Below are 16,954 nucleotides of genomic sequence, written 5' to 3' on the forward strand. Positions count from 1 at the left end.
TAATGGGGGAGAATGTGAAAAATGCTACTGTACACTGTAAAGAAATCCACACAATCGGTTTGTGTTGGGACAACCTGACGGAATTAAGTTATTAGTTTTTACAAATATAGGTGAATTGAACATTAAACCCATTACGTTGTCCCCACAAAAACCTCAAGAATTGTGTTGTTTCAGCTCATTTTAAACAAGTAGCTTGAACAAGCGTCAAAGGTCATTTTTGAGTGTAAAAATGTAAGTTAAGACAAACATTTCACGCAAAATTGATGTTTCCTTCAGAGGTTTTACTTGTCTAGGCCTGATGATTTATTTTATGGCAACATGGATTAAAATAAGAATCTAAATCACCAAGAAAATAGCTACATATTATAAGCTCTCTTTTTTTAAAAGAAAAAGACCCAAATAGATTGCTACTGTCGTTTTAGGGATATAAAAATTAAGCTCATTGACATCGATGGTTTTTAGCATTTTCGTGCACAGAAGGATACTTGTAAAAAGGGTTATTTAATTATAAAATGTTCTTCACAATATAAAGTATATAAAAAATTACATATTATACACTGCAAACATAGTAAGTTAATAGGGGAGAATGTGAAAAAAATGCAACTTTCCACGCAATCGGTTTGTGTGGGGACAACATGAAGAAATTAATTTGACTTATTCGTTTTTAGAAATTTAAGTGGATTGAACATAAAACTATTAAGTTATCCCCACAAAAACCTCAAGAATTGTGTTGTATCAGCTCATTTTAAATAAGTAGTTTAAGCAAGTGTCAAACATCTTTTTTGAATGTAAAAACTGCTTCAAAACAAAAGTTGAGACAAGTTTCACACAAAAGCTATTGTTAGTTTAGAAGGTTTTATATATTTTTTTATTTTATTTTATTGGCAACATGGGTGAAAATAAGAATGTAAATCATTGGAAAATACATATAATTCATTAATCCAACTATTGAACCCCTGATAAATAAGGGACTACAAGCCCGTATAGCAGCCTGGTGAAAGCGGTGGTTTTATTTTCTCAAACAATTGACCTTTTTGCAGTTATTCGCCTGATTTTCTGTTTAATTATGAGTTTGCTGTGTTGGTTTTGAATACTCCATTTACTTTATACTTTATATTTTATTGTACAGTATAATATTCATATTAAAATATTGAGTAATTTGGTAGCAAATTACCACAACATTAAATTAGGCGTTCAAGAACATTCATAGTATTATTTAGCTTTGTTGGCAGCTAAGAGTTCAAGCTGGGATGACGAGCATTGGGTTATATGGGTAATACACGGTGGTATAGCTTCGTTTTACTCGACTGAAAAAAGCTCTCTGATAAGATAACACTATAATGCAAAGATACGTTGTTTTGTTGCCTGCTTGAGTTTGGGTTTGCGAGTGGTTAATTTTTATTAGGCCTACTGTTCTCGTAAACTTAATATTCACACAGTTTTATGAACACATTCCTCATCTTAAGATAACATACATTTCTTTGGCATTTAAATTAGGCCTACATACAGTTGACGTCTGAATTATTAGCCCCCCAGAATTATTAGACCACTTGTTTATGTCCCCCCAATTTCTGTTTAACGGAGAGAATTTTTTCAGCACATTTCTAAACATAATAGTTTTAATAACTCATTTCTAATAACTGATTTATTTTATCTTTGTCAGGATGACAGTAAATATTTAACTAGTTTTTTTCAAGACAGTTTAAAGTAACATTTAAAGGCTAGGTTAATTAGGTTAACTAGGCAGATTAGGGTAATTAGGCAAGTTATTGTATAATGACGGTTTGTTCTATCAAAAAGAATATATAGCTTAAAGTGGCTAATAATTTTGTCCCTAAAATGGTGTTTACAAAAATTAAAATCTGTTTTTATTCTTGCCGAAATGAAACAAATAAGACTTTCTCCAGAAGAATAAATATTATCAGACATACTGTGAAAAATCCCTTGTTCTGTTAAACATCATTTGGAAATTATTTTAAAAAGAAGGAAAAAATTCAAAGGGGGGCTAATAATTTTGACTTCAACTAGTCCATAGATTGATTCGCACTAAGCATTGCCTATGGATCATGACCATCGGAAAACTCTTGTGTAATTATTATTATTATTATTATTATTTTAATCAGTGGAAGTTTTAAAAGATCTTATTTTAAAGCCAAGTGTGGCTTCTTTATGATTAAAATCTAGAAGATCGATACAGAATCAAAATGGAGAAGATAAACAGGTTGACTGACGCCCGTATTTCACACGAATTACAAAGCGAACTTGGCAATATAATATAGTTTTGTACGTGGTCAATTATATCTATTTTAACTTCTGTGAAAAATTGCATTTGAGTTTGTGTTGAAGTACCCAAAGCAATGTGCAAATAATATTTGATCATGCAGAGAGAAAGCAAAGGTCTCGTGGCGGAGACCTCGTTAAAATAATAGCTTATATATTTCATTGTATTTTTTACTTGCAATTGCAAAGCACTGAACTTTTTCCTTCCGATAACTCATTCATAAAAGCCACACCTTCCAGCTCATGTTTCCTTATTTTAGCAATCTCTGAGCAATAAAAAGAAAACAGCAACGCTTGTTCGTGTAAAGGCTGACATTGGTTTTTATTTTATTTTGTTTTTTTATAGCGAAATCAAATTATATCAACTTAAAAATATTTCAATTGAATTAGCAAAATGTCTAGCTTTATATGCAGTGTAAAAATGATATGATAAATTACTCACATGTTTTTAAGTCATTGTAACTTAAGAAACTATTCTAACATAATTGTATAAATTACGCAGACTTTTAAAGCCAGTTTAACATAATAAGTTAAATGGACTCACAAGGTTAATTTTTAAGGCAACCAGTTTTTTTACAGTGTGGACTTAATTTTATTAGATTTAAATTTAGCATAATTTCTCCGGTGATAAATACAGTAGCAGATAACAACAGCAGTAACTTTATTTTACTATATTTTTATAACAAAACAAATAGCTACAACAATAAAGCGTGCTGTAACAACCATTAAATGGTTTTAAGATGTAGGCTAATGACCTTATACTGTAAAGTGCATTGTTGTTATAACCCTACATGGCTCAAACATGGATATTTTCATTTTCGGTTGGGTTTGTTGAAACAACCGCATGCATCATTTTAAAAGTGTAATTGTATTAGGTCACACAATGTTAAATTAAATTCAATATTCTCGTATACAGAAATCTGAAACATGCAATTGACACACAAACTGTGCGCGATTTATACCTTGACTATAATGGGTGGGGGGAGTCAACTTTTTGGTAATGTTAGTTTGCGTAATACATGCTTCAGTGAATTATGTGTTTATTTAAATTAGGCCTACATATGTATTCATAAAATGTATTTAATTTTTCAGTGTTCAGGGGGGGATCAAGCCTTAATTAGGAGGATCAATCCTCCCAACCCCCCTTTAATTCACACCCTGCATATAGGCATGTAAAATATGTCATACTCTCTAATAAGCGGGGTTATTTAACCATAATTTGGCCCTACTACATTGAATAAAAAATTAACCCAACAGATCGGTATAAGTCCCTTTTACACCCATAATTAAGTTGAAATAACCCCGCGTTTTATATGCAAATATTAGTCAAAATATTGCAGAAAAAGGCCATTTACCACTCTTCAACCATTGAAATTGCAATTGTTATTACTAATTAAATATTAAATTAATTATTAAAATAGAATATGTTATCATACTGTAAAAATACCAGTTGCCTTATGTTTTTAAAGCTGAATCAAATAACCTCATGAGTCCATTCAACTTATGTTAAACTGACTTAAAACAGCTTTCGTAACTTATAAAATTAAGTTAGAACATAACTTTTTAGCAAGTTACTATGAACGAAAAACGTATGCTGTCATGACTAATTGGAGATATAATTTCATAGTGTAAATTATCACATAAATGGCCATGTGAACACATTTAGGCCTATAAAATATAGCTATAAAACAAATATGTTGCATATATGACATATAGTTTATATGAATTCGTCATATTTCTGTATTTATTTTCATACATATTTTATTTTTTTACATTTTTCTTTTGGCCAAGACGACGCGCTAATCTGAAAATCGAATCCAATCCCCGAAGTCTAACTAGATCATACTATAGGAACGACCATCCAAATTATTTGTGTTTTAGCAAGTCTTTTAAGAGATGTCACGTGCATCAGTGCCAAGAACACAGTCTCAGACGGTCACCTGCAGGACACCTGTGATATGACACAACAATAGAGTTTCAGTCACTCATGTTTTATCTCTTATCAACCATTTATTTACACGTAAATACATGCAATTAACTGTAAAATAAATACAAGCACTTGCATTCCCAGATACTGTTGAAGTCCGACCTATTATCTATTATCCCCTATTTCTGTTTAACGGAGAGATTATTTGGTTCAACACATTTCTAAACATAATAGTTTTAATAACTAATTTCCAATCGCTGATTTCTTTTATCTTTGTCATGATGACAACACATAATATTTGACTTGATATTTTTCAAGATACTAGTACTCAGCTTAAAGTGACATTTAAAGGCTTAACTAGGGTAATTAAAGCAAGTTAGGGCTCATTGTATTACACTGGTTTGTTCTGTAGACAATCGGATAAATAGGGGGCTAATAATATTGCTAATATTAAACAAATGTTTTTATTCTAGCTAAAATAAAAACAAATAAAATTTTACTTACTACAATCGCAGTACTGTATTTAAAAAAAAAATGAAAAAGATGAAAATATAATAAAAAAAATAAACAACCCACCAAAAAGATATACAGAAGGGTTATTTATACATCATCACATATTGCAGATTTATGTTGTTTTAAAACCTTTTATTGTAATATATAAAATATTTAAAAATTATAAAAATATAGGGGTGGCACGGTGGCTGAGTGGTTACCACTGTCTCTTGCATGAAAGTGCTTGGTTTGAGTCTTGGCTGGGCCAGTTGGTGTTTCTGTGAATGAACCACCAACTATTCTAGCTTATGTTTTAGGCAGCAGATGCCTTTCCAGCTGCAACCTAGTACTGGGAAACACTCGTACACTATGGCCAATTTCATTCATTTTCGGCTTAGTCCCTTTAACAATCCAGGATCGCCACAGCGGATTGAACCGCCAACTTATCCAGCACATGTTTTACTCAGCGGATGCCCTTCCAGCTGTAACCCATCTCTGGGAAACATCCATACACTCTCATTCACACACATACACTAAAGACAATTTAGCCTACCCAATTCCCTTATAGCACATGACTTTGGACTGTGGGGGAAACCGGAGCACCCGGAGGAAACCCACACCAACACGGGGGGAAAACATGCAAACTCCACACAGAAATGCCAACTGACCCACTTGAGACTCGTACCAGTGACCTTCTTGCTGTGAGGCCACAGTGCTAACCACTTATCCAAATCTTCATTGATTGCACCAGTATGAGCAAGTGTGAAGCTAGCTCTGTTTTGTTTAAAATATTGCAATGCACATTAAATTCTGGGCAACATATCAGAGTTCAAAAGAGGACAAATTGTTTTGTTGTAGGTCTCAACTCTCCTTTTTCCACTAAAACGGTTCTTTGGGAGCTCGACAAGTTCAATATACATCTGACCTGCTATAGCCAAACCTTCTCTTGCTTGTGCCAATGCTAAACATCTTATTTAATGGCACCAGCAGCATAAAAAGGGCTGTGGACAATGTGAAGCATGTATTGTTCTCCGATGAGTCCACCTTCACTGACTTCCCCACATCCAGGCGAGTTACTGTGCGGATAAGCCCCAAAGAACTGAACCACCCAGACTTTTGCACGTCCAGAGTGAAGCATGGGTGTGGTTCAGTGATGGTTTGGGCTGCAATATCATGGCATTCCCGAGGCCCAATACTTGTGCTAGATGGAGCCTCACTGCCAAGGACTACTTAACCATTCTGGAGGAGCATGTGACCCAATGGGTCAAACATTGTATTGAAGGCAGTACCTTGTATCAGGATGATAATACACCAAAACACACACCAAGACTGGTGACAGAGTGGTTTGATGAACATGAAAGTCTGCACAGTCATAAGATCTAAATATTATTGACCCACTTTAAGGTGTTTTGGAGGAGCAAGTCAGGAAACGCTTTCCTCCAGCAGCTTCACATAGTAACCCTGACAGCATTCTGCAAGAAAAATGGCTCAAAATCCCTCTGTCCACTGTGCAACACTTGTATCTGTTATTCCCATCAACAACTGATGCTGTACTAGCCGCAAAATGAGGCCCTAGACCAGGGGTGTCCAAACTCGGTCCTGGAGGGCCGGTGTCCAAGAGAGTTTAGCTCCAACTTGCTTCAACACACCTGCAAGGATGTTTCTAGAAACCCTAGTACAGTGGTGTCTAAACTCGGTCCTGGAGGGCCAGTGTCCTAGAAAGTTTAGCTCCAACCCTAATCAAACACACCTGAACTGGCAAATCAAGCTCTTACTAGATAAACTGAAAACCACCTGGCAGGTGTGTTGAAGCAAGTTGGAGCTAAACTCATCAGGACACTGGCTGTTTCTCAATATGCGTTCTTCAGCGGTCTTGCGTCCTCGTGTTCTCGTGCAACGTCATCATCAGCTGCCTAAGTTCAGTTCCAATACTTAAGACCGCAAGTATGGAGGACGCGTGAAACTTCCCGGATGTGATCTTGATATGGAGGACGCAACGATGCAGACTTGAGCACCGAACTCGCTCTGGAAGTCCTAGAAGTCATTGCGACTGGAGGTGGGAAGCGCAGCATTTTATTTAGATTTATTATTAAAGTTCAGAGATATCATTTATTTACCTCAGGAGTTTCTCTAAATGAAACGGTGAAAGTAAACATTACCATGAACTTCTTAATAGAGGAATAAACACATTAAGGGTTATTTGTTTGCTGAAATTCGTATTAAAATTAGATTTTTATATTGTGCAGAGTATATTTATAATCTTTTTATGCAAAGTATATATTTTGATGAGGGGAAAAACAATAAATCGTTGTATGAGTGCTGAAATGTTTAAATAATTTCTATTTAAAACGCGTGAAGGTCACGTGACCATACGGAAGAACGCAGCATCCCATTTCTCAAAGGATGCGTTCTCTGCCCTCGTGGTCTCCTGAGTTCGTTCTTCCAAGGACACCTGGCAAGACCGGTCTCCACAAGAACACAAGTCCGTTCTCTGCGTTCTTGGAATTGAGAAACAGCCACTGGCCCTCCAGGACCAAGTTTGGACACCACTGGCCTAGTAAGAGCTTGATTAGCTTGCCCAGGTGTGTCTGATTGGGGTTGGAACTAAACTTTGCAAGACACCGGCTCTCCAGAACAGAGTATGGGGACCCCTGCCCTAGACCATACTAATGAATTATTGTGGTCTAAAACCTGGCATTTTAGTTTCATTGTTCAACCGCTGTACATGGTCAACACTTAGGTTTAGTCTTATCAGTGATATCTAATAGCAGAAGATCCCTATATTTGTTTTGACATGATCTTTAAGTTAAACTTCTTAAAAAAAGATTGCAGCTTGCAGAGCCTACATTTCTTCCTTTTGCGATTCTTTCCTCTCTTATAATAAACTCCATCCCAGTTTTCCTCCTCGTCATCTTCACCAACCCAAGGTCTCCATGCCCCTCCATTCGCACTAGGGTTGGCACGGGTATCATCAGGCGGGTAGCGGACAGGTATTGCGGTGCGATTGTGAAAGGCTAGCCGTGCTAGCAGCTCCCTAACAACATCAGGCCTGTGCACCGCAAGGTCATGCCGTTCACAAGGGTCACCTGTTACATTGAAAAGCCATACGGATTTCCTCTTTTCTCCAATGTCCCGCTCTAGATGCCACCAGCTGCTGGGGAAGTGTGTAAGGACATGTGGCGGCACCCAATCCCCATTCCCAGGATCACCCGTCAGGAGCTTCCAGTCACCAACTCTAATGGCCGCCTGTACAGTGGTGTCCCAAAGTCCGTAGCCATCCTTAAGTGAACCCCGACTGCGGCGATTAAGAGGGTCAATATTATGAAGAATTTCCAAACGTGGTGATTCTTTCCCCTCACTAATAGTAGGCCAAACATCAAACCCATCTAACCCCTGATGCTGGGAAACATTTCCCCCAGCAAGTCCAACAAGAGTTGGATACCAGTCAGTAATGTGAATAAGATCTCTGCTAATCCTTCTTCGATGGCGTATCAAGGGACTGTGCACAAAACCCACTCCTCTAATGCCACCTTCCCAATATGTTCCCTTACACCCTCGCAGGGGCCAATTACTGCCCCCGGTCAGTGGTTGCGCCCCATTATCAGTAGAGAATATGACAACACTGTTTCGGTAGAAGCCATACTTGCGCAGTGCATACGTTATATTCCGGACTGCCTCGTCAACTATAGACACCATTGCAGCATATTTCCTCCGGGGAACGTTGCCTATGTTGCGATATGGGTAGATGTACTCTTTGGGCGGCTTTAGAGGAGTATGCACTGCCTGAAGGGAAAGGAAAATAAAAAGGGGCTGACTGGTTGGGTCGTGTGTGGCTAATATTTTGCGCACTCTTTGGGTGTAGAGGTGAGTTGAGTACTTGCCCGCTCTACCCCAAGCCACGGACTCTCCTTCGTGGAGGTCAAATCCACACAGTGACTTGCCGTCACACGAGCCATACGTATAGTAGTCCACACTGCCTGTCAATGAACCGAAGTAAGTGTGAAACCCACGGCGAGTTGGCAAACAGTCTTTCCGATAGAAACCCAAATGCCACTTTCCAACCATGTGAGTGGAGTAGCCAATTTCCTGAAGGCGCTGAGGGAGCGTGACCACATCCAGAGGTAGGCAGTTGGGTTGACGTGGCCTGATGATGGAGTGCTGGAGGCCCGTGTGTATTTGATACCTAAAGGAAAGAATAAAAAAATGATACGATAAATTAAACAATATGGGTTTCCTTTTTTGAGCAATTACCCTTAATTTTCATTACATGGATGGATATTGGCGTTCACACCAAAAATGTCCTGCTATTCATGCATAAATAGACGTGAACATTTTGAGTTTACTTGCTTGTTTCGCGCGTCAAATTTTCTGCACAATAGACGAGGATTTGTGTCATCGACAGAGCTTCTGTCTGTCCGGTGACTCTAGCTTCGTTGCTAAATGGCTAACATGGATTTTATAGAGAGAGTAGCTGTGCTTTACGTGCTTTAGGAAGGCTGATAAAGAGCGTAGAATCATTCGGCGCCGTGTCTGAGTCCACTAGACCCTTTCAGAGGTGCACCCAGTTCTTGGAGCTCATTAACTCCTCCAGAAACTGTACCTGAATGACGGAGGCTTACAGCAATGCTTCCGACTGTGACGAGCCCAGTTGAATGAGCTGTTGTTTGGTGTCGGCAAGAGGATTTCCCCTCTGGACATCAACTGCAGGCGGTACGTCAAGAGCAAGCTCCTGATTAGTTGACGCATCGTTAAGTTCAAATTTTCTTACTTGAGCGAATTGCGAGATTTACGAGGTTCTCGCGTTTAATGCGTCACATTTGCGGCACTTCATTTGTGTGACCAACATCATTTACGCCATCTCATTTGCACGAAATGCGTCACAGAATGTCTATAGGCGTCTTTGCATTGACTGAACATGTAAATCACTCGTGCATGACGCTTCATCTGTGTGGTGTGAACGCACACGAATATTTAGGGTTGGGTGATGTCGACCAATTCGGCAATGTATGATGTCTAATGTCAAACATCATGATGGACGATGGCATCGTTGTCTTTGGTGGCGGTGAATTAATTATTTATTAATAATTAATTAATTCATAACGAATTAATTATTTGTAGCCTACCGTTTCAACTACCTGACCTGCATGGTCTGTGTTTTACCCATAACCAAATCATAAAAAAATAAAGATAAGTTACACACAAATGACCACCTGTCAATCACTTTTTACAACTATACACACACAACTATATAGTGAGACGCCATCCAGCGGTACATCCTTGATAAACTGTCCGACGTGCACTGCTCTTTGGGGTTTTGTGCTCAAAGCACCCGCTGACTGCTGGAGCTCAGACGTGTGCATAGGCTGCAGCTCATGACAGAGTGTCTGTGTGTGTGTGTGTGTGTGGTCACGTGATGTGCATTTTCAGCGATATAGTGTAGATGGAGGGCTTTTCAGAAGTTCTAGGTAAAACACGGTGTGGATGTGGATCGTTTTAAAATGCCATTTTTAAAAGATGTGTTAGAGTAAACGGGGCCCGAGTGTGTATTTTTCGCGAGTGGGTTGCTGCTGTGATGAGGCTGGGCAGAGGTTGGCGTTGCCGACTCAGCATTGTGATGTCTGTCGGCCATCAGCGATGGACGATGGCATCGTCTGTCGACCCAGCCCTAATAAGGATACACTTTTCTGTTTGAAGCATAATAGGTCTCCTTTAATAAATTAGAAGAATTGCATACACGGTTCATTTCAGGAGCCACCTAGACAAGTAGATGAGAACAGCCTAATATTTTATTGAACTATACAGGAAAAACTAATCCTGATGTAGTAGAGAGGAGTTTAAATTGTATGTAAATTAAAATGTATGATGTAATAAATGTGTGATTAGAAACAATATTCATTCATTCGTTCATATCCCTTCGTCGTTGTCCTTTATTTATCAGGGGTCACCACAGTGGAATGAACTGCCAACTATTTTGGCATACGTTTTACGCAGCGTATGCCCTTCCAGCCACAACCCAGTGCTGGGAAATATTATAAATAAATAATTATTAATATTATTTTTTCATTAGAACCTGGTTATATTCACACACTGCTGCCACACAACTGTGTTTAAAGCCCTTACATTAGTGATTTTTGCATAATTGGTCTCCTTTAAAATAAAGTATAACCAAACAGTATAATGTTTAGGGGCTGTAGTTCAAGATAAATACGGTGAATAAGCTGCAGAAGTGAATGACCTGCCTGTGATGAGCTGGCTGCGGGACGGCGTGCACAGCGGCTGGACATAGTAGTTCTCCAGCCGGACCCCCTCCGAGGCCAGCTTATCCAGCGTCGGGCTGCGGATCTCCCCGCTGTGGTAGCCGATGTCATTGAAGCCCTGGTCGTCGGTCAGAATAAAGATGATATGTGGAGGTTGCTTGGGCTTGAACGCTGCAGCTTCTGGCTTTTCTTCAACCCGAAAACCTTCGAAGTCCTCTCGGTTTGTTCTCATGGACGCACACGCTGGAAGACTGAGAATGAGGAGCACCAACAAAGCCATATCCACTTCAGAAAGAGCGGACACTCGGTCGAAGTACTCATCAGTTTTGTTAAAGCTTAGTTTAGTGTGGAGACAAACGATAAACTTTAATAATGGCACGCGCTTTTCTTCTGGAAGTCTGGCTGAAGGCAGCGCGACGTGGCGTTGGAAAACCGCTGGGAGGATTCAGTCATAATTCGGGTTGATTATGGCGTAAAAGTGCCGAAAAGCAACAACATTTCACCAGTTATTCAGACTGCATACTTTTATGTACAAATATATAGGCTTACAGTGCAATGTATCGTGAAACTGGCTTTTTTTGTTAGTAAACAGTTCATTGCGCAAGCTTAAACGCCCAATTTACTTCGTCTTGCATTCACAAAATGCGTGAAAAGTGGCAAAGAAAACCCGATATTTGACCAACCTTATACAAATATATAGGCTATTGTGCAGTGCAGCGATAAAACAGGCTCTTTTTCTTTGTAAATATTGTATTGCGTAAACAAATACGCCCAAATTTACTACATCTTCCACTCATAATAAGTGTGAAATGTGATAAATAATGTCATGTTATTAAAACCAGCCCCTCCTCAGTGTTGTAAACAGTCCAACCCTGTCATGACGAAGGCTACAAGAACTGAATAGTCGATTGTCTATTTCTAAGCCTTAAGGGCTTTAACTCTGATCACATTTTTGCAACTCAATACAAAATGCAACAGCTTTATGTATTATTTCAATCAATTTAAATTAATTACATGAAAAAAAAATACTATAGTAATTTTTATTGTAATGTTTTAGGAATATTCCACTGTTTATATTATAGTATTTACAACGCTGTCAATGAATGCTACACCACTATTAACTATAGTGAAGTGATACTGTAGTACACAGTCAGAATTAAAAGTACAAAATCTGTATGTACATTTCTGTTCTTAACAGGTCATCAAAAGATATAATAATACCTAAAACGTACAAATGCGTACCTCACAGTAACAAAGGTACAAAAGTGAACCCTAAAGGTACTAATGTCCAACTGTATGGTACAAGTGTAGCCTACCTTGAGAAAGGGTACCACCTCAGCGACAGATTTTGTACCTTTATGAGAGTGTACAGTAAGTAGTTAAGTATACTGCTATACTTTAGTTTTTACTACAGTAAACTGTGGTGTATTGTAGCATAATATACCCTATCGTTGTAGAAAACTTATTACTGGGTCATTTGTTTATATTATATAATGTAATAAATATTTTAGCATACGTCGTTTGCTTTTTTTCTTATATAAATAGCAGGCTTTGATAACAGCTTCCTGCGTTTAAAATGGATTTAGATTACCCTGTTAAAATACCCTATAACTTTTTCTTAATTCATACAGGCACGTGGAGGCCACACACATACTGAGCCTAATTTTGACTTGTTTGAGGACATTGCATCCAAGTTGGATCAGCTTGTCGTGTTTTTCCTCTTCAATTTTGAGTGTGACTCCAAATCCAGATTTCCATGGGATAATAAACTTGATTTCCATTGAACGTTTTTGTGTGATTTTGTTGTCAGTGATTTTAACTATGTAAAGAACATAGTATTTAATAAGAATATTTCATTCACTCAAATCTGATGTGCTATTTTAGTGTTCCCTTTATTTATTTATTTTTTTTAGAAGTGTATATATTTTAAATCAGACAGATATGGATTGATATTGAAAAGGCAATTTGGTGAGGATTTTGAAAAACAGCAAATTTGCAGACGTCGAATATATAAAACAAAGGAGATTTTAAATAATAAAAGCTTTTGGCGACAACTTATGATGGATGTAGTCCAAAATATCATGCCATGTAAATTAGTTGTCAGAATAGGAATACGTAAAGAACTGAACATCGACAAAAACCATCAGAGTCTAATAACTCCTGGGTATAGATATGCATATGGTTGCATTATTTGTATATATGCCTGACATGAGGCTAAAGCATAAAGCTAATGAAGGCTCAATTCTGCCTATTGAAATTGTTAGTTGTGTATGCATATGAGAACCTGAACTAAAATGTTGCAGCATTCATTTAAAAGAGCCACAAACAAAAACCAAGATGTTTAGCATATACATTTATTCTCAGTTTGGAGCACAAACAACATTTACAGATTTTTACATCAGAAGGGTCACTCAGGGCTTTGCATTGACGACTGTTTCGAGTGCTTTGGCCACCTGCTCTGCGCTCATGTTGTCCAGTGAAACACTGTGTTCCTTACCAAAACCTGAAGTGGAGAGACGCATCATTACACACATGACAACTTGCTTTAGTTATGCTTGCTTAAAGGGGTTAAATCAACCAAAAATAAATATCCTCTTATTAATTATTCACCCTCATGTCGTTTCAAACCTCTCAGACCTTCAGCTACCTTCAGAACACAAATTAATATATTTTAGAGGAAATCTGTGAGCTCTATCATCCTCCATTTTCAGCAATGAGAGAGTCCAGAGACGTTAGGCCTGTCACAATATACATTTTTGTTGTACGATATACTGCACCAAATTATATTGCGATAAACTACTGTATATTGTTGTTATTTTAAGACAATTTTAAGCCATTATAATCCCAGAAAGACAACATAATAGCATCATAATGCAAGTACACTCTTCCAAAGAACACATCTTATTTTATTCCAACACAATCTCACGGCAATTCGGAACTTTTTCTTTTAGTGGCTAATTCGTACGATCTAATTCGTAAATTTTAGTACGATTTGCTCATCGCCCAATGACGGTTGGATTTAGGGGTTAGGTTAGGTGCCACGCCTCCTTTTAAAAATCGTACAATTTCGTTTGACTGAACTCGTACGAATTAGCCACTAAACTGGCAAAACGTAAAATACTTACGATTTCTTGTGAGATCATGCTGTTTATTCTTAAGAATATTTCATTTATTATAGTAATTTTAAGTATTTAATAATGAGGCATTGGAATCAGAATGTGAAAATGCATATCCTAAATAGGGTTGGGTCGATAGATGACTCCAGAAATCACAACAGCCCCTTTCACACAGTGATACAGGTAAATATATGGAAATTTTCCGTAATGACTTTACCGGTAAATTCAAAAAAGTGCTGTTCACACAGGCGAGGATGTTACGGAATTTTTCCGGAAAAGAGCATTCACACATCCATTCCACAATACGGGTAAATTCTGACATCATTAACCAGAAATGAGCCTTAAACGGCTGCGCTTGTGTTTGTAAACATTTGACTACATCACAAACTCTGTGGATGATCAGTATTGTGAACAACTCCGATGAAAACATATAGAGAAACACTTTCGCATGTCGAGATGTTCATAATATATGTGTGCTGGCACTCACAGGCTGTTTCACGGGCACACGCAAAGCTTGAAGGTAAACAAACAACGGCTTATCATAAGCATCTTATCGATGATTATTTACACGGCATTAAGATGAACATATAAACGTTTTCTGACTAACATCTAGCAGCTAAATGTCTGGGAAAATATTCAAAGGCTTTTATTCTCATAAACCGCGCGGACGTTAACGCATCTGACTGTTCTGATTGGCTAAACCAGACGTCTCACGTCAGCACGTTCTAGACGTGCACGCGCTCTTTCCGGCAATCTTCCTTCTGCGTTCACACAGAGCAGCATTCCGGCAAATTACCGGTAATCTTACAACTTCTCTTTCTGGAAAATAGCCAGAACGAATTTACTGGTATTTTCAAAAAGGACCTGTTCACACACACAAAATTGCTGGTAATTTTCCGGAAAGGTCTGTATGTGTGAAAGCGGCTATAGTCTCACTATAGTTGTTAAACGTGATGTTTAATTAATCTTGTCTCTATCTAAGGACTCATCTGTTTTTTTAATCTATGAGGTAACGTCACAGCATCAGAACACTGCTTTAATCTTTCGCTTTTACTTAGTAATTTTAGTGTAATTGTTTTAGTGTAATTTTAGTGTGGTTGTGCACCTTTTCTACCAACCAAGTTTGTCGACGCCATTATAACAACACAGATCATTCTGCCAATTCATTCCAAAGTCTTACGGAAATAAGTGATTGACAGGTGGTCATTTGTGTGTAACTTCTCTTTATTTATTTATGAATTGTTTATAGGTAACACAAAGATCATGCGGGTCTGGTAGCTGAAATGGTAGGCTGCAAATAATTTATTACTTATGAATTAATACTCATTAATAATTAATTCAGCGTTTTGAATGTTTTACATTAGACGGGACGACATCGTCCATCACTAATCCTCAATAAATAATAATAAATGTTAACAAAACTGTGCAAGGTAAAAAGTAACAGAGGCTGTGATATCTGCTTCCAGATCTATTTTCAGTCGTCTGACATCCTCATGAAAATATACTATAGTCATTTACTGTAAATACTGCCGTGCTTTAACCATACTGACACAGACAGCTCCAATAGTGATAGAGATGTTGCACAAGCAGCTAAAATGTTTCTAGAATTGGTTTTATGTATGGGCAATATATTCTGCATCACCAGAAATTATTGAGGTCATGTCCGTGTGTTGTGCGATAAGTCCATAAACTGATAATTGTGTAAACGCTGCTCCAACTCAACACACAGCTGACTACAGTGCCGGCTTTATAAAATAATGCACATGACAATTGCGTGTGATTAATCGTTCAGCCAGAGTGAGTAATTAAATAACAGAATTTGTCATTGAGTGAGCTATCCCTTTAAGTGCGTTTCCATACCATATCGAGCCCACAGCACGGGCTGAACTCCAGAGCACTCTCGGATCAGGATGGGGAACTGAGGGTTTGCCTTCTTCAGAGTCACATAATGCTGCTCAATGAAGTCCCTATAATAACAACAAACATCACTCATTACAAAACATAAGCCGGGTACCCCCAGGATCCTCCAAATGAAGTTCAAGACTTTTTAAGACCTTTTTAAGACCATTTCAAATGAAGTTCAAAGCCAACTTCGTACCCCTTCTGACAGAAGTATGAGGGACAAATGTCAAATCTGTATAAATTTTGTACCCTAGACAATAATTATGTACATAGAGGTAAAAATGGTTTTATATTTGCACATTCGTTCATTTAGAAGTCTCTATATTGTTTACCATGTTACTTTTAATATTCGATCTGAATTAGCATGCAAGTGTGACTTGAAAACAACATTAGCACTGTTTATTTGACTGTGAACAATGCTGTACTCTAATAGTCATTGGCTACTTATATGATTTCGCTATTTAGAGTTTGCAAATAATACTTTTATGAAATTATATTATTAAGGGGAAAGTCCGAATGTGCGACTATAAAACCAAATTTACCTCTATATTATGTACAAGTGACTACTTGAATTGAATAAATCATTGTATTTAAATGGTCAGTTATATTTAATACTTACGCAACAGCGAAACACACATCTGATTTTTAATAAACAAATAAATTTGAACTTGGTGTTGAACACTATAACCTTCACTGCTATGCTGTTTAAACTCACTGAAAGCAGAGCAATGTATAAAGCTCACTAGCATTCAGACAACAATAATAACACACACGAACATTTCTGCAGGTGACACACAGACTCTTAGAGGACAGTTCCTCTCCTATATTCTCACACACAATAAGAGCGGTCAGTACTGCACCTGGTGCCCTGGCTGGCAGCTGAGATCTGGCATAAATGCAGGCGGATTTCACGCAGATTCTTTGACAAGTTTGAGCCGATTCCTCGAACCACCGCTGCGGCCGCCATGACTGTCACCTTC

General features: G+C 37.9%; 2 protein-coding genes across 3 annotated transcripts; both read right to left on the reverse strand.

Annotated features, from left to right (window-relative positions):
- Positions 1-7,353: 7,353 nt before the first annotated feature.
- Positions 7,354-11,403, reverse strand: arsib (arylsulfatase family, member Ib). Its single transcript, XM_687145.10, has 2 exons — positions 10,935-11,403; positions 7,354-8,882 (listed from the first exon to the last, which is right to left on the reverse strand). Exons 1-2 carry the CDS (start codon positions 11,234-11,236, stop codon positions 7,478-7,480), a joined length of 1,707 nt encoding a protein of 568 aa, XP_692237.2. The 5' UTR covers positions 11,237-11,403; the 3' UTR covers positions 7,354-7,477.
- Positions 11,404-13,294: 1,891 nt separating this feature from the next.
- On the reverse strand, positions 13,295-16,954 carry ndufa2 (NADH:ubiquinone oxidoreductase subunit A2). 2 transcript variants are annotated; one of them, XR_012396557.1, is made up of 3 exons: positions 16,835-16,954; positions 14,060-16,039; positions 13,295-13,910 (listed from the first exon to the last, which is right to left on the reverse strand). XR_012396557.1 is itself a non-coding variant. In NM_001024420.1 (3 exon segments), coding segments are annotated over 3 exon segments (306 nt in total). In that variant the 5' UTR covers positions 16,942-16,948; the 3' UTR covers positions 13,297-13,367.

Source organism: Danio rerio, chromosome 21 (genome assembly GCF_049306965.1).
Source record: "Danio rerio strain Tuebingen ecotype United States chromosome 21, GRCz12tu, whole genome shotgun sequence".
In the NCBI taxonomy this organism is placed as follows: domain Eukaryota; kingdom Metazoa; phylum Chordata; class Actinopteri; order Cypriniformes; family Danionidae; genus Danio; species Danio rerio.

Bases quoted from the DNA above. Each gene is read 5' to 3' on its own strand.
- arsib (XM_687145.10), bottom strand. From the start codon at position 11,236: ATGGCTTTGTTGGTGCTCCTCATTCTCAGTCTTCCAGCGTGTGCGTCC. The intron at 8,883-10,934 runs GTCATTCACTTC...TCTTTCCTTTAG, and splicing joins AGCCAGCTCATCACAGGCAG to GTATCAAATACACACGGGCC.